Here is a 22226-nt window from a genome sequence, read left to right on the forward strand (position 1 = left end):
AGATTAAAAACGATTTGAAGAAAAATATTAGTATATTATTTTTTGTCAATTTGGGAGTAAATGGTTCAATATCAGTAACATGCATACACATGATTTAATTTTTTCCCCAATTGGCTATTGAGACATTCAAATACCAGGGTACTTTAAATTTCACAGAGACATTACTATTGAAATTGGACTTGATGTAAAACCATTAACTGTAAGAGTATTCATTATAGTTTTTGTAAGGTATTGGTGCGTATACTTGATGTCGCCACCAATACGACCTAGAATACTTCATTAATCCCATGGAATATGAACATATTCATCTCAAATTTGTATATGTGGTCAATTGTGTGTATCATTGATGTCAATACGTAGAAGCCCTTTGGTAGATGTGAAATATTAATTGAAATTATATTTGTATTTTTTTCAATAAATAATAATTTTAAATGAAATACTTTTCATGTCCATAATTTAATTAATATGTTGCTTCACTGTTTCATGATTGATACAAAGGAGAATATAAGTGAAATAGATTGGTTTCTATTATTTTACTCCATTATTGAACAGCGCACAGTTTAATACCCTTAATCGATCCCATTAAATGTGTCCTATTGCATCTACAATAAATTTTAGGCTGGAGCTCATGTACGTATACTTCATGTCAAAGCCAATACGCCTAATGGGACAGATAAACGAAATACTTTTGTTATATCTTGACTAATTACTTTTGCAAATAATAATAGTGCCAAATTATTGTTTACTAAATGGTAGACTTGTATACCCTACATTTTCGACCGATTAACAAATTTATATTAGGGGGTCTCCTTAAGGGAAGGGAGGGGTCTCATTAAGGGAACCCCCCCCATTCTGGATTTTAATTTTTCAAGATTTTCAATGGGCTGGTAAATCAATACCAATGTTTGTTAAGGTTTGTAACATTGCACGTATATAATTGAAGATTTAAAAGAGAAGAAAAATAATTTACAAAAAATTTTTGTTATTGTTTTGTTGTTGTTTTTTGCAATTAAAGAAAAGTCCTTATTTTTGATGGCGGGCATGATAACTCCTCACTGGAACATCGGAATCCGAAAATTCCAACGGTGTTACAAAGAGTACATGTCTGGCTCTCGTATGAACTAGGATTATTGACTTCGCTCTAAAATTAACAAAATGGCGGACCTTTGAAAAAATATTTTTGAAAAATCGCCGATTTTTGACCAAAAACCAAGTTAAAAAATAAGGAAATTTCCTTCCTTAAATACCATACCTACGCTTATCAAATTGTTTATTTTATTTTAGAGATCTATATATTTAAAGTATATGTCTTTAAAAATCAACTTGATTCCATATTCCCTATGCATCATCAAATCATTCCATACTCTTCCATTTTTATACTTATAAATTAAAAAAATAATTCATTTCCCCCCATATATAAAAACCACCTTATTTATTTTACTCATATCATTTTCAATTCTTTATTTCGTCACCATCGTTAAATCACCAACAATTTAGAAACAATCATTAATGCTGGGCAAGCTACCGCTGCAGTATTTCCACGTAGACCAAGCAGTCCAGCCTTGTTGAGACTTGATCTTGCGGGCACAGGTAACGGAATCCTTAATGTTATCGGTCAACAAAGCATCACAGGACAACTTGCATTCGTTGTAGGAGAAACGGCCGTTGGATGGTTGACACCAGTAGTAGTTGTTGATTTGGAAGATACCATAATCGTTGGAGCCATTAGAGTTGGTTGGGCCAACAACATTGGTGCGGTACGACGATTCATGTTCAGCAATGCAGGTCCATTGGGGCAATTCCGATTTGGGTACACCCAAAGAATACATTTCACGGGCCAAAGAACAGCGAGTGAAAGTCTTACCCATGGCGGGGGCAGACAAAGCCAAGGCAGCAACCAAGACAATGAAGAATTTCATGATTGTTGAATGTTTCGTTAGCTTCGAATGGTTAAATTCAAACTATGCCTGAACTCCAAAATTCAAAGGGTTTAAATAGCAATTTCTTCGAAATAGAATGCAATTGATAAGAACCGTAATATGCATTGAACAATTTATTTTTAGTCTATAATTTCAAAAATAAGTTTCGAGTCCAAATACATTCTTATCAAACTTTCCAATGCATTATCTGTTCGTACTATAAAGAAAAATACGTATTCTTTGTTACTTTAATCATCACTTTCACATCTTCTCGGTGGGTAATTATGTCAAGAGGTTTGTTCAAGTATGTCGTTTCAAGTCTAGACAGTTCTTAAGTATTTGACTTAAATCTAAAAATACATAAAATTAGAACGCAATTTATTGTGATTTTTAAAATAATAACAAGTATCAGGTTGCGTATGATTTTCTACAGTACGTATACGTCATTGTTAGACAAATATACGCCATAGTTGATAGTATTCTAGAAAATTTGAATTAAATTCCCCTAAAATAGAGACAAAGGTAAGATTGGAATCAGTTCTTAAAACGTTTAATCTTAATTGGGATATGTTTATTTTTACCACCAAATTTTAAATATGGGATATGCAGAATTAATTGAACAGCGATCACATCAAGAATATATTAGACTCACATTGCTTTGAGTGATAACACTCGTGTGGATGATAATGCCAAAATATTGCATTTTTAACAAATAATAGATAAAATAAGTACATTTAATTAATAAACATAAAATAATATTTTGTAATCTTATCGATATCAACACTGACCCAGAAATTTAGTATATAAACCCCAAGATCGTCAAAGACCAACATAGTTTGAATTAAACCATTCGTAGTTAACGAAACATTTAACAATCATGAAATTCTTCATTGTCTTGGTCGCCGCCTTGGCTTTGGCTGCCCCCGCCATGGGTAAGACTTTCACTCGCTGTTCTTTGGCCCGTGAAATGTACTCTTTGGGTGTACCCAAATCGGAATTGCCCCAATGGACCTGCATTGCTGAACACGAATCCTCTTACCGTACCAACGTTGTTGGTCCCACCAACTCCAATGGCTCCAACGATTATGGCATCTTCCAAATCAACAACTACTACTGGTGTCAACCATCCAACGGCCGTTTCTCCTACAACGAATGCAAGTTGTCCTGTGACGCTTTGTTGACCGATAACATTAAGGATTCCGTCACCTGTGCCCGCAAGATCAAGTCTCAACAAGGCTGGACTGCCTGGTCTACCTGGAAATACTGCAGCGGTAGCTTGCCCAGCATTAATGACTGTTTCTAAGTTGTTGGAGTTTTTTGTTTTATGATGACGAAATAAATTATTGAAAATGATATGAGTAAAAAAAAATAATGTGATTTTTATTTATGAAGGATATTAATTATTTAAAATAAATCTCGTAGAGTATAGAATGACCTGATGATGCAAAGACAAAGTGAAATCAAGTTAAAATTTAACGATATATTCTTTAAATATATAGACCCCAAAAAAAAAAAATATAAAAACTCATAGGCATAGGTATGGCATTTAAGCCTGGTATTTGTTAGGAATTTTCAACACTTTAAGGGGCTGTCTTAAACTATAGTTTTATTCTCTGGAATCGAGCTTTATTCAGCTGAACTAAAATTAAGACTGTGTTTCTCTGATAATTCATGATTTTTGCTTAACCAAAACTAATCTTTGCTACCATGATGATATAGACATATAATTCCGAAATCATTACTATATATTTATTAGTCTGTCAAAAATGTAGGATTTACACGTCTCCCGCTTAGTAAAGAATAATTTGGTACTATTACTATTTCAAAATAATAAGCCAAGATATTACAAAGATATTTTGTTTATCTGTCCCATTAGGCGTATTGGCTTTGACATGTAGTATACGTACATGAGCTCCAACCGAAAATTGATTGTAGATGCAATAAGACACATTTAATGGGGTCTATTAAGGGTACTAAACTGTGCGGTGTTCAATAATGGAGTAAAATAATAGAAACCAATCTATTTGACTTATATTCTCCTTTATATCAATCATGAAATAGTGAACCATAAGTTTAATTAAATTATTGACAATGAAAGTGTATCATTTAAAATTATTATTGATTGAAAAAATACAAATATAATTTCAATTAAGATTTCACATCTACCAAAAGGGTTCTGCGTATTGACTTCAATGATACACAAAATTGACCATATATACAAAATTGAGACGAATATGCTCATATTGCATGGGAATAATTATGTGCTGTAGGTCGTATAAGTGGCGACATGAAGTATACGCCTACCACTTACCAAACCTACAATGGAAATAACAATATACTCTTACAATTATGGGTTCTACATGAAGTCCAATTTCAATAGTAATGTCTCTGTAAAATTAAAAGTAGCCTGGTATTTGAATGTCTCAATAGCCCATTAGGAAAAATTTAAATCATGTGTATTGTTCTGAATGAAATTTAACCCCTTACATCCAATATAAAAAATCAATTATTAATATTTTTTGTTCAAATCATTTTCAATTCTTTATTACGATATCGTAGCCAAATCGCCAACAATTTAGAAACAATCGTTAATGCTTGGCAAAGAACCACTGCAGTATTTCCAGGTAGACCAGGCAGTCCAGCCTTGTTGAGACTTAATCTTGCGGGCACAAGTGACGGAATCCTTAATGTTATCGGTCAACAAAGCGTCACAGGACAACTTGCATTCGTTGTAGGAGAAACGGCCGTTGGATGGTTGACACCAGTAGTAGTTGTTGATTTGAAAGATACCATAATCGTTGGAGCCATTAGAGTTGGTTGGGCCAACAACATTGGTGCGGTACGACGATTCATGTTCAGCAATGCAGGTCCATTGAGGCAATTCCGATTTGGGTACACCCAAGGAGTACATTTCGCGGGCCAAAGAACAGCGTGTGAAAGTCTTACCCCAAGCAGGAGCAGCCAAAGCCAAGGCAGCGACCAAGACAATGAAGAATTTCATGATTGTTGAATGTTTTGTTAGCTTAGAATGGTTAAATTCAAACTATGTCGGTCTTTGGCGATCTTGGGGTTTATATACTAAATTTCTGGGTCAGTGTTTATATCGATAAGATTAAAAAATATTATTTTATTTTTATTTAATAAATGTACTTATTTTATCTATTATTTGTTAAAAATGCAATATTTTGGCATTATCATCCAAACGAGTGTTATCGGTTATCATCACTCAAAGAAATGTGATTCTAATATATTCTCGATGTGATCGCTGTTCTATTAATTCTGCATATCCCATATTTAAATTTTATGATAAAAATAAAAGTTTTCCGATTAAGACTAATCGTTTTAAGAAATGATTCCAATCTTACCTTGTTTTTATTTTAGGGGAATTTAATTCAATTTTTTTAAGAATACTATCAACTATGGCGTATATTTGTCTAACAATGACGTATACGTATTGTCGACAATCATACGCAACCTGATACTTGTTATTATTTTAAATGTCACAATAAATTGCGTTTTAATTTTATGTATTTTTAGATTTAAGTCAAATACTTAAGAACTCTCTAGACTTGAAACGACATACTTGAACAAAGCTCTTGACATAATTACTCACCGAAAAGATGTGAAAGTGATGATTAAAGTAACGCAGAACAGATATTTTTCTTTATAGTACGAACAGATAATGCATTGGAAAGTTTGATAAGAATGTATTTGGACTCGAAATTTATTTTTGAATTTAAAGACTAAAAATAAATAATTATTTTTGTAATACATAATTCTATTCTTATCAACTGCACTCTATTTCGAAGATATTGCTATTTAAACCCTTTGAATTTTGGAGTTCAGGCATAGTTTGAATTTAACCATTCTAAGCTAACGAAACATTCAACAATCATGAAATTCTTCATTGTCTTGGTCGCCGCCTTGGCTTTGGCTGCCCCCGCCATGGGTAAGACTTTCACCCGCTGTTCTTTGGCCCGTGAAATGTACTCTTTGGGTGTACCCAAATCGGAATTGCCCCAATGGACCTGCATTGCTGAACACGAATCCTCTTACCGTACCAACGTTGTTGGTCCCACCAACTCCAATGGCTCCAACGATTATGGCATCTTCCAAATCAACAACTACTACTGGTGTCAACCATCCAACGGCCGTTTCTCCTACAACGAATGCAAGTTGTCCTGTGACGCTTTGTTGACCGATAACATTAAGGATTCCGTCACCTGCGCCCGCAAGATCAAGTCTCAACAAGGCTGGACTGCCTGGTCCACCTGGAAATACTGCAGCGGTAGCTTGCCCAGCATTAATGATTGTTTCTAAATTGTTGGTGTTTTGTTTTGCGATGACGAAATAAAGATTTGAAAATTAATTTGAGCAAAATTACTGATTTAATTGGTTATATATTAAATCCAAAACGTTGGCTTTCTTCACAGGTTTTAACCTGTTTTTCATAGTTGATCTTATTATCTCTTAATTTTGTCAGGTATATTTTTTGATCGCAGTCATATTTCATGTTTCTTCATTATTCGCACTTATCTATATCATGTCTATAGCTCATTATATTAAAGTTGTTGTGTATGCGAAAATCTTCTAGCTTCGATCTAATTCCAGAAAATTTTGAAATTTATGGTGAGTATATAGATATTTATATTCGCCTACTATCAAACCTCTTGAAGAAGTCTTAAACCACTTCAGGTGAATCGAAAGTCATAGATAATTAAATATCAAATCAGAGGCATGGTCATAAATAATAAACAAAGTAATTTCGTTCATAGTCAAGGGGGCCGGGACGAATACGTAACTTAACCTGACCGATTTGGAAGAATTTTTGGAAAATATTAATGAATATGATATCATATAGAAGGCACTGAAGATTGAATTTATGGAAATCGGTGTAGGTCGTTGAAGATGAACGGATAGTTGTTTATATCTTATTATAGAAGGCGTACACCCATACTTATACATAATAGACAATTTAGGGTTTCTTATAAAAATTCGACAATTTAGGTTTTCTTAGATAAGAATTTATTGGCATATCCAACTTTTCATGTAAGGGCCTATACGGTCTAATTAAATGAGAATAAATACGCTGAATTTTGTAAGAAAATTTATATGTTCTTCTGTCTGAACATCCTATATGAAGAAGATTTATAAGGCATTAAATAGATATATACAGCCTTCTATATTTTATATGAAGACTTATTCCACATTCTGTACCAAGAATACCATTACGGTTTTCTATATGGAGAAGAGCCATATGGTCTTCCACATCGTTCTTTTGCTGAAAAATCGGCATGCAGGAAAAAAATCGTTTGGCACAAATAGCATTTTCAATTTACTCACAGAGGAACTTCTAAAGCTTCTGGATCAAAGTGTGTATGGGATATTCATCTGATTTTTTTTATAGCGAACAATTCTCCACCATTACCTCAACAATCAGGATTTTTAATTTATTCCGATCTTCCAGCAAATTAGCATATGAAAAAGGTCTAACAGACTTATATATGAAGAAGGCCTATACGACTTTCTATATGAAGCCTCCTATATGAAGAAGAACTATTGGGCTTTCTATTTAAATACCGCTAAGGCCTTCTTTAAGAAGGCCTTTTCGACTTTCTATGTGAAGAAGATCTATACGACTTTTTATATGAGGAACGTCTATGCGTCCTTTTATATGACAAAGACCTGTACGGCCTTCTATATGAAGTAAGCCTATATAGGGTTTTTTTCATATAGAAGAAAAACCCCTATACAGCCTTTTATATAAAGAAGGCCTGTACGGGCAATTATATGAAAAAGGCCTATACGACACTTAATCTGAAATATACCTATACGACCTTCTATCAGAAAAAGACCTGTAAAAGAAGAGTTCTCAACCATCTTGGATAAGTCTTCATAGGTTTCTATAAAAATACATTTTAATATCTTATGAGAATACAATACGTCGTGAGAATAAAAATACGTCGTGAAAGACCTCATAATGCCGTTTTAAATTCTATATGAAGATATAAATAATTAATCTTAAAAGGATATAGTAATAGGACTTGGATTTCCATAAGAAGTTTTGGCATCGGAAATTCATTTTTTGAAATTGCAGGTACATTATTGCTTCTTTACTTTAAGTCTTTTAAGGGGACCCCCCCCCCCATTCTCGGGGTCAAAATTTTTGTTGATATAATTCGAAACTACACTAATTAAAGAATGTCCCTACAAAATTTCAAATGAAAATCTCAAGAACTCTTGAAGATATAGCCGATTTATTGTGTCAGCATCAAGTGACGGCTGAAGGGCTTCTCAAACTTGAAACGCGTTTTTCTCTAAACATTTTTTTGTGAATGGCGGGCACGATAACTCAAAAACTTATAACCCAATCGACTTCAAATTTTTACACGTTTCTCTGTGAGTGTATAGCTATCGTATGAACTAGGATAAAGCCAATCGGTGAAGATCTTCCTTATTTTTTAAATTGGGTTTTGGTAAAAAAACGGTGATTTTCCAAAAATATTTTTTCAAAGGTCCACCATTTTGTTCATTTTGGAGCGAAGTCAATAATCCTAGTTCATACGAGAGCCAGACATGTACTCCTTCTAAGGCCGTTGGAATTTTCGGATTCCGATGTTTCAGTGAGGAGTTATCATGCCCGCCATCAAAAATAAGGACTTTTCTTTAATTACAAAAAACAACAACAAAACAATAACAAAATTTTTTTGTAAATTATTTTTCTTCTAATTTAAATCTTCAAGTATATATGTGTTAAGTTACAAACCTTAACAAGCATTGGTTTTGATTTACCAGCCCATTGAAAATCATGAAAAAATAAAATCGAGAATGGGGGGGGGTTCCCTTAAGAAAATATTAGGTTTGTCTGCTACAATTTATACAAACAATTCAAGTGATAAGAGGAGGGTTACACTTTCCGCCCATGAAGTAATTATAGTAAAAATAGCCACGAACCCGAGAAAAGTGAATAACAAACGGCCATTATATTGTGAAAATATTATATATAAAAAAAACACAAGAGAAATTTCTTTTTTTTCTTATTTAATAAAAATAAACAACAACAAAATAAGTCTTAAAAATTTCGCCAGTTTGTTTAACAAATTGTATTTTAATTGTCTTACATAAAAAAATTCATCATTCATCAGATGGTTTGCACAGTTCATTTGATAAGACCATTTACAGGGGTCTTATGAGTTGTTGTTGTTCTTGTTATCGTTATCGTTAAATTGAGAACCGGAAATATTGTATGATCATCTACAACAATATTTGAGGAGTCACTTTACACACAATGTGTAATTATTGGTTTAACAAAGTGATAAGGGCTTTGCACAGCGGGTTCAAGGAACTTTTATCCGGTTGTTGCTTTTTCGACTTTTCTTCTTCAATGATGACCATTGAATTGGTCAATTAAAGTTACTTGTTTGGATTTTATTATATCTACAGAAGACAGATACAGTTATTTTTTAATAATTTTTTTAAACACTTCTGTCTAATAGTATTATTGATTTCTTTTTGTTATCTCTTGCTGCCACACTTTTAATGTTTTCTTTTTTGTTCATTATATTGATAACAATAATATGAAATTTTTATTTATTTAGTGGGTATATTTAAAAAATTGCGAATTTCAAAGCATTAGCGTCTTTTTTGTTGACAGTTTTTTTATATTATTAACATTATTTCTTGTGAAACTTAATTAAATCGCAGTTCACAAAATTGCTGAGTGTCTTCGAGATAGTAAGAACAGAAGTAGTAGAAAATTGCTATCTTAGGGCATGCCATATTCTACCCATAGAAAAACTAAACACATACACGTTTAAAATAAACATTCATATAGGTAAGATTAGCCAGAAGAGAAGGAGAATGACATGATCAGAATTCCTAGAAATAAATTAATTATAATACAATATATATACATATATATATATATAATGGATCTATGCTATTCAATAAGAATACCTACTGGAATTTTTAATATATCTCCCTTAATTTGAGATACAACAAGTGAAAAAGCGTTAAGTTCGGCCTGGTCGAACTTTGGATACCCTCCACCATAGATATACTTGCAGGTACTTGAAATGAAAATATAGGGAACATACCAAAAATGGACCTATACCTACATTTCTACAAACCGATTATGTAAACAATAATTTTTAATAAAAAATTATACCCTCAGCCTTATGGCTAATTAGTGTGTACGCACTTTCACACGGTGAAAATGTGCCAGATAATTATAAATATTGGTTATGGACTACGTTTCTTTGGACCAAATAATTTTTTCAGAAAAATTTGATTTCATCCCATCTTATTATGTCTTCCAAATTTAGTTCAAGTTCGAATGTGGGGAATATCGGTCCATGCCTTCTGGTACCTTCCACACAGGGGCTACGGCTAAGCATGAATGCGGGATATACTTCACATATAGTTCATTATCGAAGAGTACGTTCTAGTTTTTTATCTCGATATCCTTCGCAGGTGAAATGATTACAACAGAGTGTTAGAACCAAAACCAAAACGCGGAAAAATCAGATTATTATATTAATATAAAAAATGGGGTTATATGGGGACTACGTCTAATAGGGGTTGACTATTAATAATTTTTGGTAGGGAGATTTGTTTCCATATACGGCTACAAAATACCAAATTTCAGTGATTTCGTTTGAAAAAAGCGCTCAAGAACCTCAAAATGCCGAAATTTGGGGGTACCTTTACATGGGGGCTACCAGAAAAAAATGGACTTATATTTATAATTTTTAGAGGAGATATTTGGTACTCAATAAGACCCGAATGTACCAAATTTCAGTGAATTCGGTTGAAAAACGCGCTCAAGAACCTCAAAATACCTTTATATGAGGGGCTACCAGAAAAAATGGACCTATATTAATAATTTTTTGTGGAGTGATTTGAAACCTATTAAGAACTCAAAGTACTAAATTACAGCCAATTCGGTGGGAAAACACGACCAAAACCCCCAATATACTGAAAATTAGAGGTACCGTTATATGGAGGCTACCAGAAAAAGTAGACCTATATTTATAATTTTTTGTGGAGACATTTAGTACCCAATAAGAACCGAATGTACCAAATTTCAGTGAATTCCGTTGAAGAACGCGCTCAAGAACCCCAAAATACCGAAAATTGGGGGGTACCCTTATATGGGAGCTATGTCTAAACGTGGACCGATATATCCCATCTTCGAACTTGACCTGCCTGCAGACAAAAGACAACCCTATGCAAAATTTCAGCGCCCTTCGGAAGATAGCGTGATTACAACAGACGAACAGACGGACATGGCTAGATCGTTTTAGAATTTTACCCTGATCAAGAATATATATACTATATAGGGTCGGAAATGAATATTTCGGTGAGATACAAAGGGAATGACAAAATTAATATACCCTCCATACTATGGTGGAGGGTATAAAAATAATAATATAATAAAAAATAAATTCTAGTATCAATTATTCTCGAAAAATTTTAAAGAATTCTACAAAAATTTCGGTTCGTCCACTCAAAAAATAAGAATATAAGAAGATCCATACGACATTCTACAAGAAGACCTATACGGCCTTCCATAAGAAGACCTATACGGCCTTCCATAAGAAGACCTATACGGCCTTCTATAAGAAGACCTATACGGCTTCTATAAGAGGAAGACATATGTGGCCTTTTATATGAGGAAGACCTATACGGTCTGTCTTCTATAAGAAGTCCTATACGGCCTTTTATAGGTATTAATAAGAACACATATACAAATTTCTATAAGAAGGTTTTTGTTATAAAAATTACACCGGTACGACCTCCTGAAAGAAGGTCAATAAGAAGGCCAGTACGGTTTTCTGTAAGATGAAGAAGATTTATACGAACTTATTAAAGAAGACTTATTCGCCCTTCTATAAGAAACAAGCAGACCTTTATTACCTTCTATAACAATACACCTATACGTAATTCTCTATGAATAGAATGTTCTACATTTTCGCCACAATGAATAAAATTTGGTGCATTTGAATATGCTTTTTAAAAATAGTATAATCATATGCATCGAATAGCTGTCACCGATACAAAGTAAGTATCAGATTATTATTTTAAACTGATTCGAATATCGCAAAATAATGATGAAGTAATCATTTCACTCAAGTAGGTTGATATGTCTAAATATGCAAAAAAATTAAACACATGTCAGTTATTTTTATTTCTAGAGACAAAGAAATGACACATTTATGAAATTGCAATATAAATAGCAGTGGCGATAACTTCGAAGGAGAATTTACAAAAAAAAATGATGAATTGGATCATGTGAAACCACTACGGACCTCTAGAAAGGTCTGTAGAGGTAATGGGTTGCCCTGTAGTGATGCGAAAAAGTAATGAGGGGTCTATAGAGGTCTGTATAGATAATGAGGATCTGTCAAAAGATATGTTAGCTCTATATAGCTGTGTATTGGTAATGAAGAGTTGTGTAAATGCAAAGAGGAGTCCCATAGAGGTCCGTTTAGGTAATGTGGAGATCAAGAGAGGTCTGTGTAGATAATGAGAAGCTTAATACCGTTCCGCAAATGTAATGACGAACTGCATAGATGTATGGATAGGTAAGGTGAAGCTTCATTGAAGTGGGAATAGGTAATAAGAAACTTTATTGGAGGTCCGCAAATGTAATGAGGAGCTCTGTAGTGGTGCAAATAGGTAACGAGTAGCTTTTTAGAGGTATGTAAAGGCAATACAGAATTCTGTAAATGTTGATATAGATAATTATTAGCATTATAGAAGTCCATTAAGGTTTTCAGAAGCTCTATAGAAGTTCGTATAGGTAATGAGGAACCCAATAGAGTAAGGAGGAGTTTTAGGGATAATCAGAAGCATTTGGGTTTCGTAAAAATAATTAGATTCTCCGTATAGATAAAGATTGGCTCCATAGAGGAGAGGTAGGTAATTATGAGCTAGGAGCCAGTAAAGGTCATAAGAGGCTATATAGATGTATTTTTAGATAATCAATGGCTTTTTAGAGGTTCGTATTGGTAATGAGGAATTGCAAGGAGGTTTGAATAGGTAATCAGAAGTTCCATATTAATCCGTAAAAATTAGGAACTCTATGGAGCCCTGTAGAGAGAAGTGAGGAGCTCTATCGAGGGTCGTAAAGATAATAAAGAGCCCCACTTAGGTTGATGAGATTATAGCAGACCGCATAACTATAGATAAAGATGCTTCAAAAAGATCAGACCCTCTATAGAGGCCCGTATATGCAATGTAGACTCTCTATAGTGGTCCGTATATGAGCTCCATTGAGATGAAGGCTCTATATTTGTCCGTATATGTATAATAGACGTTTCATAAAGATCAGAAGCTCAATACAGGCCTGTTTAGGCAATGGAGAACCATTGCTTCTGATCTTTATGAAACATCTAGAGGTGCAAATAAGTAATGGAGAGCTACGGGTCTGTATAAGTAAAGAGGGGGTTCCATAGAGGTGCGAGTGTGTAGTTAGGAGCTTTATAGAGACCCATACAGATAATTAGAAGCCCCATAGAGATCCTTATGGAAAATTAAACGCCTTCTGGAGGTCCGTATTTGTAATGAGGAGCTTCATAGAGTTTCGAATAGGTAATCAGGAGTTCCATAGAGGTCCGTGTACGTTATTATTAGGTATATAGAGGCCTGTAGAGGAAATGATAAGCTCTATAGGTGACCGTAAAGATAATAAAGAGCTCTACTGCGGTTGGTGAGAGGCTCTATAGTAGACGTTGTATCTATACTAGATGCTTTATAAAGATCAGAAGCCCTATAAAGGTCTGTATAGGTAATGAGAGCTCCAAATAATTAATGAAGATCTATAGAGAGGTATGCATTGGTAAAGAAGGGGTCCATAGAGGTAGGTGTAGGTAACGAGGAGGCTTATATATGCCCATAAAGGTAATTAAGAGCTCCATAGAGGTCTTTATAGATAATGAGGGGCTCTCTAGGGGTCTGTATTGGAAATGAAGAATTACATTAAGGTGTGAATAGGTAATGATAAGCTCCATAGTGGTTCGTATAGGCAATTTGAAGCTCTATGGAGGCACGAATAGGTAATGAGGTGTTCTATAAAGGGCCGTAAATTTAAAGAAGAGCTCCACTGAGGTTGGTGTATGTGGTGAGGAGATCTATAGTAGTCTGCATATTCAATGTAGAGATTCATAACGATGTTAGCTGATTTAAGGTATCCTATTGTCGGCTCTTTCCGCTATTTTCCTTTCCTTACTATTTGATTTTAGTTAATTGAAATAAGGTAATTGTTAACACAATGATTCCAATTGTAATTCCAATTTAAATAGGGGACTGCCCAATATTTCCACGGAACACTATCGTAATATGGGCATTATTGACTTATTTTATTAATAAATAAATAATTTAAGTTATCTTGCAAAACCACACAACATATTATATTCCATGTATTACAAGGTAATTTCCCCATATTTCTTCAAACGATGAGTAATAAGTAATACGCATCACAAGATATCTGCTGGTTTACAAGAAAAAAAGTTCACTATAAAAACTTGACACTTTCCAATGGAAGCAATGCATTCGCATTTGTGCTACGCCAAGATGAAGTTCTACGCTGCTGTCATTCTACTATTTGCCCTAACATCACCGGGCTTGGCGAAAATATTCAATCGTTGTTCGTTGGCTCGTGAAATGTTTCGATTGGGTGTACCAAAATCTGAATTACCCCAATGGACTTGTATTGCTAAACATGAATCATCATTCAATACAGCCGCTATAGGTCCAGCCAATACGGATGGTTCTCATGATTATGGCATCTTTCAAATAAATAGTCGTTATTGGTGTCAACCACCGAATGGTGGACATTCTACGAATGGTTGTGGCGTTCAGTGTCGTGATTTGCTTAGCGATAATATTAGTCGTTCGGTAAGCTGTGCCCGAAAAGTAAAATCGCAACAAGGTTGGAAAGCCTGGGCAGTATGGGAAAAATGCAGTGGTAAATTGCCCAGCATTGATGATTGTTTTAAATAAATGGAAAGGGAGTAATATGGAAAAGTAAAGCGGAGAGGAGGGCGGAGAGGAGGAGTGAAGGTGCTGAGGAAGGGAGAGAGGAAAGAAATAAAACATAATCACATATTTTTATTAAACCGTCGACGACGGAGTATAATCAAACTCAACTTTAATACACATAAGTTCACGAAGAATTGTGCGTAAGAGAGAGGCCAAGAGAGAAAAAGAGAGCAAAAAATGGAATAAAGTGAACGCATAGAATACTAATATTATTATCTGAAATATATATGTATATATATCCAATAAAAATATCTTTGTGTATACACAAGCAAAGTTTACCCGAAATTAATAGAACTTTGGTTCAGGCAAGAGGTGGTTCTGAGCAAATCGCAAGGTGGTTCTGAAGCTCGATAAGGAGGATTTCTATAGAGGAATTCGATCATAAAATGCTCCACATTGGAAATGATGATGATGAAATGATGATGAGGAGCATCATATAGGAATTCTATAGAGATCGCAAATAATACTGAAGTAATCATTTAACTCAAGTAGGTTGATATGTCCAAATATGGGCGGAGAATACCGGTGTCAGTTATTTTTATTTCACGAGACAAAGAAATGACACATTTATGATATTGCATATAAATCGCGGCGGAGATAGCTTCGAAAGGGGGATTTACAAAACAAAATGTGAACAAAATGGGTCTTGTGAAACCACTACGGATGTCTAGAAAGGTCTCTATAGAAATCTATACAGGCAATCTCCATGTATACAATGCGGAGCTCTATACATACCCGTATAGGCCATAGGATCTTTATAGAGATTAGTTTAGGCAATAAAAAGCTCTGTCTAGAGGTCAGTATAGATAAGGAGAAAGTTTGTTGAGGTTCAAATAGTTAATGAGGCTCTATAGGCAGTGTGGGACTCCAAATTGGCAATTGGAGACTTTTAGAGGATCGTATGTCTATAGACATCTGTAAAGATAATGGACAGTTCTATAGATATCCGTTTAGGTAATAAGAAACTGTATAAAGGTATGTATAGGTTAGAAGGAGATCTATAGAGTTCCGTATAAGCAATGGGAACTCCATTTTTTATTCCCATTGGTAATGAGGAGCTCTTATGTAACAAAGAAGCCCCTAAATGTTTGTAGGCAATGAAGAGTTTTATAGAGGTTAGTATACACATTGAAGAGCTCCATAACTATGCATGTATGTAATTAAGAGATCCCCAGAGGCCCGTATAGGCAATTATTAGCTCTATAGATCTGTATTTGATGAGGAGTTTACAATAGGTCTCTATAAATGATATGAAATTCTACGGAGATCCAAATAAACACTTTGGTGGTCTTTGAAGGTCAGTATCGGTAATTAGGAATCCGTTTATATTAAGGTCTGTATCGGTAATAAGGGGTCCGTTTAAGTAAAAAGGGACGGTATACTCGTTCGAATAAACAGGTGCGGGATCTGTGAAAAAACTTAAACTTTATAGAGGCTAGTATGGGCAACTGAAGCTCCATAGAGGCCAGTATGGGCAACTGAAGCTCTATAGAGGCCTGCATATCAAATTAGATGATCTGTAAAGGTCTGCATTTGATAAGGAGATCTATAGAGGGCATAAATAGCATAGAAGTGATATGTAGAGATCGGTTTAGTTAATAAAGAACTTCATAGAAATCTATATAAATTATGCGGACCTCCACAGAAGTACAAATAGGTAATGAGGAGTTCCGTAGAGGTCCGTATATGCAATGATATATCCTAGAGAGGTTTGTTTAGGTAATAAGAGGCGCCTCTCTTCATTAGAGATATGGGGCGTTTTCTTATACATAATGAGAAGATCTATAAAGGTTCGTATAGGTTAGGAAAATATTTAAAATTCACCGGAACTTCATAGCATAGACAATTATTAGCTGTGTTCAAGTCAGTATATATACTTAATAAAGTAGTGTATAGTGACCCGCATAGATTATGACAAGCTCTATTGAGGTCCAAATAGATAATGAGCAGCTTTTCAGAGGTTCGTAAAGCTTAGAGGAACTCTTTTGAGGTCCGTATAGGTAATGAGGAGCTCTATAGGTAATACGAAACTCCATAGAGATGTGAATAGGTAATAAGAAGCTTCATGCAGGTCCATTTGTTTAATAAGTAGCAGTAATATGCTCCGTATATATAATCAGTAAGTCAATAAAAGTTCGTAAATTCAATGAAACCCCCATTGAAGTCTTATAGATTTGGAGGAACTTTCTAGATTTCCGTATAGGCATCGAAGAGCTAAATAGAGGCCAGCATAGCTTAGAAAGAGCTCTTTATACCCTTCACCAAACTGTGGTACAGGGTATTATGTCTTTGTGCATATGTTTGTAACATGCAAAAGGAAACGAGATAGACCCATAGTTCCTTTTAAGAATATGCATAGAACCACTTTCTGAGTCGATTTATGCATGTCCGTTCGTCTGTCTGTCTGTCCGTCTGTTGGTGTTAAATTGTAAACAAAGTACAGGTCGCATTTATAATCCGAATTGGATGATATTTGGCACAGCTCATTTGTTTGGCCCAAGGACGAATCCTATTGAAATTGGGAAAAATCGGTTCAGATTTAGATATAGCTCCCATATATATTTTCGTCCGATTTAAGGGATATGGTGCACCAAAGTCCCTATATATCTTTCGATTTGCTCGAAATTTGGTATAGCCTACTGAATTAGGTCTAAAATGATGTGTGCTAAGTTTCGTGAAACCCGGTTCAGATTTAGATATAGCTCCCATATATAGTTTCGCCCGATTTTAGGTAAATGGTGCACCAAAGTCCCTGAAAATCATTTGATTTGCACGAATTTTTACAGGGTGTATTGAATTCAGTCTGGAATGACGTGTGCTAAATTTCGTGAAAATCGGTTCAGATTTGGTTATAGCTAACATATATAGTTTCGTCCGATTTAAGGTAAATGGTGTACCAAAGTCCCTGTATATCCTTCCATTTGCACGAAATTTGGTATAGCCTACTGAATTAGGTCTAAAATGATGTGTGCTAAGTTTCGTGAAAATCGGTTCAGATTTAGATATAGCTCCCATACATAGTTTCGCCCGATTTTAGGTAAATGGTGCACCAAAGTCCCTGAAAATTATTTGATTTGCAGGAATTTTTACATAGTGTATTGAATTCTGTCTAGAATGACGTGTGCTAAATTTCGTGAAAATCGGTTCACATTTAGATATAGCTCCCATATAGTTTTGGCAGATTTTACGTAAATGGTGCACCAAAGTATCTCAAATCTTTTGATTGGCAAGAATTTTGGTATAGCATACTAAATTAAGTCTAGAATGATGTGTACACCTCCTATATATATATTCGTCCATATCCATAGCTAGGCCGATTGACACAACGTACTGAAGTTAATATAAATTAATATCTGGCAGGTTTGCTTGAAATCGGTTCAGATATACATACATCGTAGCTTCCATATATCAATGGGTGTCAGATTGAGATTAAATTTTAAACGACTCTAAACTTACCCAAATGAAATGAAACTTAGCATAGGTTCCAGAAGGACATAAAAATCACATATTTAAGTTCGTTCAATTTCATGTCAAAATTCCTTCGAAAAGGCGACGTCTTTTCGGATACATACGTAGAATATACCTAAAGTGATGAAGGGTATCATATAGTCGGCCCAGTCCGACTTTACTACTTTCCTTACTGGTTAGAGTTACTTAAAGGCAATGAAAAGTTTTGCAGAGGTTCGTTTAGATACTATCGTATATAGTTGTGTTGGTAATGAGGAACTCTTTTGTGGTCGGTATAGATAATTGGGGATTCCAACTTAGCTTTTTATACAGATTTTTATTTATATGTTTTATTACATCAACTAAATTCTCATTTATTTGTATAATCAAATTATTAATTGTATTTATTTCTTTTTTTTCGTTACAGGTAAATATCTCCAAATATATTGAATAAGAGTACAACAAATACAACAGGTATTTCAAATTATAAAATATACAACATTTCTAGTATAATTTTTAGATTCCAAATACTCCTTGTGATGATAAAATTGTTCAAAACAATTTATAATTGTTTATTCAAATATGCACATATTTACAACATAATAATAAGTAGACAAAACACAACAACAACCAAAGGTGGTCCGCATCATTGCATCCATATTTATCCTCAAATAATAAAAAAAAACTTGATTCATTACAACCACCCATTTTAAGATAAACTCTCAGTAAATTTAACACTAATAACAAAAACAATTTAAATTCGTCCTAATGTCATGCACCGCATAGTTTACCATAAGCTCACTATCACTACAGACGGTGACAATGACAATTCCGAAGAATGTGAAAATCAAAACAAAAACATCGACAACGACAACGCCACCACCACCACCACCACCAATCAATCATCCATTTGAATCTCAGCCAAAAAAGGGGTGGGGTGGTTGGAGGAGTGATGATGGACACACAAGTGGTTTGGTCAATATTCAAATGGCCAATACCACTTCAATGTTTTCATGTCAATAAAAGGATTAACGCAATTTTTTTTATAGATTTTCACATTTTTATGGTTACATTTGACACTCTATTACATAGTTTTTTTTTCAATTTTTTTTTTTCGTAAAGTAATGAAAAAACATGGGCCCATTAAAGGTGTTGAGCGTCGAAGTGAAATTAAAATTGCTTCGACATTTAAAGGTTATGTTGGACATCAATGAAAATTTTGTAATATCAATAATAGATTTCAACTATATTAGGGTTAAGTGTCTACGAAGTGGATGGCAAAGTCGGGGAGGCTCAATTACTTGAAGACAATAATAAAATGTTAAAAATAATTTTGAAATTTGACAGGCGAGCTATAATAAGTTTTAATTTATTTATTTGCGGTAAATGTTAAACACAACTTTGAGAATAATAATTGTGAAATATTATTTGAAAGTGGGGAGCTCCATTAAAGTCCGAATAGTTAATAAGAAAATCTGTGAAAGTCGGTGAAGGTTATGAGGATGCTTCAAAGAGGTCGTTACAGGTACTGAGCGTCTGTTCAAAAGTCTATAAGGTACTGATTATCTCTATTCAGGTCCATATAGGCACTGAGGCTCTTACTAACGAAATACATAGGACATGAGCTGTATTGAATTCCCTTTATGTAATGAGGAGCCCAATATAGGTCACAATGGGTTTGGAAGAACACTATAGGGGTCCATATAGCCAATAAGGAACACCATAGATCACTGTATAAATGATTAGTGGGAAGATTATGAAAGAAATGTAATTGTGGTGACTTAAAAAATGTTGTGAACCAGTAAATTGTTCGTATATGTTGTGAGAAACTCCATGACCTATACGAACATGACCAGTGAAGGTCTTGAGGAGATCTTTGAAAGTCCGTGTATGTAATGGGGAAGCACCATAGATGTCGGTACATGTGTTAGAATCTCTTAACAAGTCCGTATATGCACTGATTATCACTATTGAGATGCTGTAAATAGTTCGTATAGGTCATGAGGTTCATATAGGTAATGATAAGCGCTATAAAGGTAGTTCATATAGGTCATATATGTAATTTTAAGTTATATAAAGGTCAGTATAGCTAATGATGGGATCTATACAATGAAGAAGCTTTAAAGGGGACAATACAGGTATCGAGGACCTCTAAAGGGGTCTGTATAGGTACAGATTATCGCTATTAAGGTCCATATAGGTACTAAGAACTCTATAAAATCCTCAGAGGTACTAAATAATTCTATCGTGGTCCGCATTCCATATATGTAATGAGGAGCTCCATATATGTAATGCTGAGCTTTCAATAGGTAATGAGGAGCTCCATAAATGAGAAACTCTGTAGAGGTCCATATAGTTGAGGAGAATGTGTATAGAGTTATATGGTAATAAGAAGCTCTATCGGACCAATCTGTCATAACGACCAAAAAAAACTCAGGGTCCTTATTTGGAAATTACCCCAGCCGATTTTTAGGTATTTGTCAGTCTCTAAATTTTGATTTCTCACCCTTCATAGGTGCATCTAGTTGGCATAGTCCCTTTATGTTAGAGTTTTTGATGTTTCTGGCAATATTTTGGTAACCATGTGTACATTCCATGTTCTCGGAGGGTAAAACAATCTCCTCCAACCATCACTTAGCCTATTATAGGTCCCAACAGCATTTTCTTTTCGATTGTTTCATCTTGTCATATCTTGATTTTCAGAAGGAGAAAAAAAGTTCATAGCAAAGGCCCCTGCAGATATGAAGTTTTAGGGTCTTGATCGCATTTTATAACCGAATTTTTGTTGTAATCTTCCATGTGTACGTAATATCACATTCGGAGTGTAAAACAACCTCTTCAAATACCACTTAGCCCATTCTATTTTGTATAAATTTGTCATTCTGGATTCTCCGAAGGAGAAAATGATCCTAGCATAGGCACATGGAGGTATGAAGTATTAGGGTCTATAATTTTTCAGTTAAAACTCTGAATGGATCAAAGACTTCCTTGAAATAACATTAGTTAAGGTATTGAATTAACCCGCCATTAAAGGGGCCTGTCTATATTTTTTAAGGCCGAAGTTCACTTAGCCCCCCTGATTCCGCTTGTCCGCTTTTTTAATTTTCCATTTGCATTTTCAAGTGACTAGGACTTTCACTTAAAATTTTGAATGCATTTAAATCTTCTTAGGATAAAGTGTTCAAAATAGGTCGTCATTTTGAATAGACAATATGGATCCATGCTTTCACTTAGCCCGCACATTTTATTCCTTGCAATAATATGAGCTCAGAAGCCCCATTTAACGGCTTCTTCTAAAAGGCCCTAGTCGTATTTTCTTACCGCTGTACTTTCAGAATTCTCGGTGGGTTTAGAACTTCTTAAGAGAAGGTGCTCAATATAGATCTTCATTTTGAATAGAGGATATAATTCCATGTTTTCACTTAACCCCTTCCATCCCGCTCCATTTTAGGTGTCCATCTCATTTATTTTAAGATTTGGATATTTTACAGAAATTCAGTTGGTACCTTTATATATTTTATCGGAATTATAACACTAGACCGACAAATTGAAATAAACCCCAAACTTTCACTTTCAATACCCCCCACCTAAAACCTCTTTAAAATAAAATATGTAGAACTAAAAAAAAATCCTGCGCCCAACGTGGGGCTCGAACCCACGACCCTGAGATTAAGAGTCTCATGCTCTACCGACTGAGCTAGCCGGGCATATGTCCACACATACCACATACAAACTATCGCAATAATATTCCAAGAATAAAACAATCTCTTAGAATAAGGGAAGATAACACATTCCATAGAACAAGAATAACACGCA

General features: G+C 34.5%; 6 protein-coding genes and 1 non-coding gene across 7 annotated transcripts in view; 4 read left to right on the top strand and 3 right to left on the bottom strand.

Moving 5' to 3' along the window:
* Nucleotides 1-1478: 1478 nt before the first annotated feature.
* On the bottom strand, nucleotides 1479-1950 carry LOC133328562 (lysozyme 1-like). Its single transcript, XM_061537119.1, has one exon. The coding sequence runs from the start codon at nucleotides 1917-1919 to the stop codon at nucleotides 1494-1496; it is 426 nt and encodes a 141-aa protein (XP_061393103.1). The 5' UTR covers nucleotides 1920-1950; the 3' UTR covers nucleotides 1479-1493.
* An 824-nt stretch (nucleotides 1951-2774) lies between these two features.
* Nucleotides 2775-3239, top strand: LOC133328596 (lysozyme 1-like). Its single transcript, XM_061537152.1, has one exon. It carries the CDS (start codon nucleotides 2797-2799, stop codon nucleotides 3220-3222), a length of 426 nt encoding a protein of 141 aa, XP_061393136.1. The 5' UTR covers nucleotides 2775-2796; the 3' UTR covers nucleotides 3223-3239.
* Nucleotides 3240-4483: 1244 nt separating this feature from the next.
* Nucleotides 4484-4963, bottom strand: LOC133328595 (lysozyme 1-like). Its single transcript, XM_061537151.1, has one exon. It carries the CDS (start codon nucleotides 4918-4920, stop codon nucleotides 4495-4497), a length of 426 nt encoding a protein of 141 aa, XP_061393135.1. The 5' UTR covers nucleotides 4921-4963; the 3' UTR covers nucleotides 4484-4494.
* Nucleotides 4964-5772: 809 nt separating this feature from the next.
* LOC133328561 (lysozyme 1-like) lies at nucleotides 5773-6253 on the top strand. The gene has a single exon (XM_061537118.1). It carries the CDS (start codon nucleotides 5814-5816, stop codon nucleotides 6237-6239), a length of 426 nt encoding a protein of 141 aa, XP_061393102.1. The 5' UTR covers nucleotides 5773-5813; the 3' UTR covers nucleotides 6240-6253.
* An 8242-nt stretch (nucleotides 6254-14495) lies between these two features.
* Nucleotides 14496-14924, top strand: LOC133328565 (lysozyme 1-like). The gene has a single exon (XM_061537123.1). The coding sequence runs from the start codon at nucleotides 14496-14498 to the stop codon at nucleotides 14922-14924; it is 429 nt and encodes a 142-aa protein (XP_061393107.1).
* A 4308-nt stretch (nucleotides 14925-19232) lies between these two features.
* LOC133328566 (uncharacterized) overlaps nucleotides 19233-22226 on the top strand; it is a 51529-nt gene continuing 48535 nt past the window's right edge. The window contains exon 1 of the mRNA XM_061537124.1: nucleotides 19233-19342. Within this exon, the coding sequence (XP_061393108.1) occupies nucleotides 19233-19342 (110 nt within the window). The remainder of the gene's footprint in view (nucleotides 19343-22226) is intronic.
* On the bottom strand, nucleotides 22045-22117 carry Trnak-cuu (transfer RNA lysine (anticodon CUU)). Its single transcript has one exon. It is a non-coding gene; the product is annotated as a tRNA-Lys (tRNA).

The sequence above is a fragment of the Musca vetustissima genome, unplaced genomic scaffold (assembly GCF_032173495.1).
Source record: "Musca vetustissima isolate MV318-11 ecotype Yass unplaced genomic scaffold, APGP_CSIRO_Mvet_v1 utg2116, whole genome shotgun sequence".
Lineage (NCBI taxonomy): Eukaryota > Metazoa > Arthropoda > Insecta > Diptera > Muscidae > Musca > Musca vetustissima.

Coding starts and splice junctions, on each gene's coding strand:
- LOC133328562 (XM_061537119.1), bottom strand. CDS start 1,919: ATGAAATTCTTCATTGTCTTGGTTGCTGCCTTGGCTTTGTCTGCCCCC.
- LOC133328596 (XM_061537152.1), top strand. CDS start 2,797: ATGAAATTCTTCATTGTCTTGGTCGCCGCCTTGGCTTTGGCTGCCCCC.
- LOC133328595 (XM_061537151.1), bottom strand. CDS start 4,920: ATGAAATTCTTCATTGTCTTGGTCGCTGCCTTGGCTTTGGCTGCTCCT.
- LOC133328561 (XM_061537118.1), top strand. CDS start 5,814: ATGAAATTCTTCATTGTCTTGGTCGCCGCCTTGGCTTTGGCTGCCCCC.
- LOC133328565 (XM_061537123.1), top strand. CDS start 14,496: ATGAAGTTCTACGCTGCTGTCATTCTACTATTTGCCCTAACATCACCG.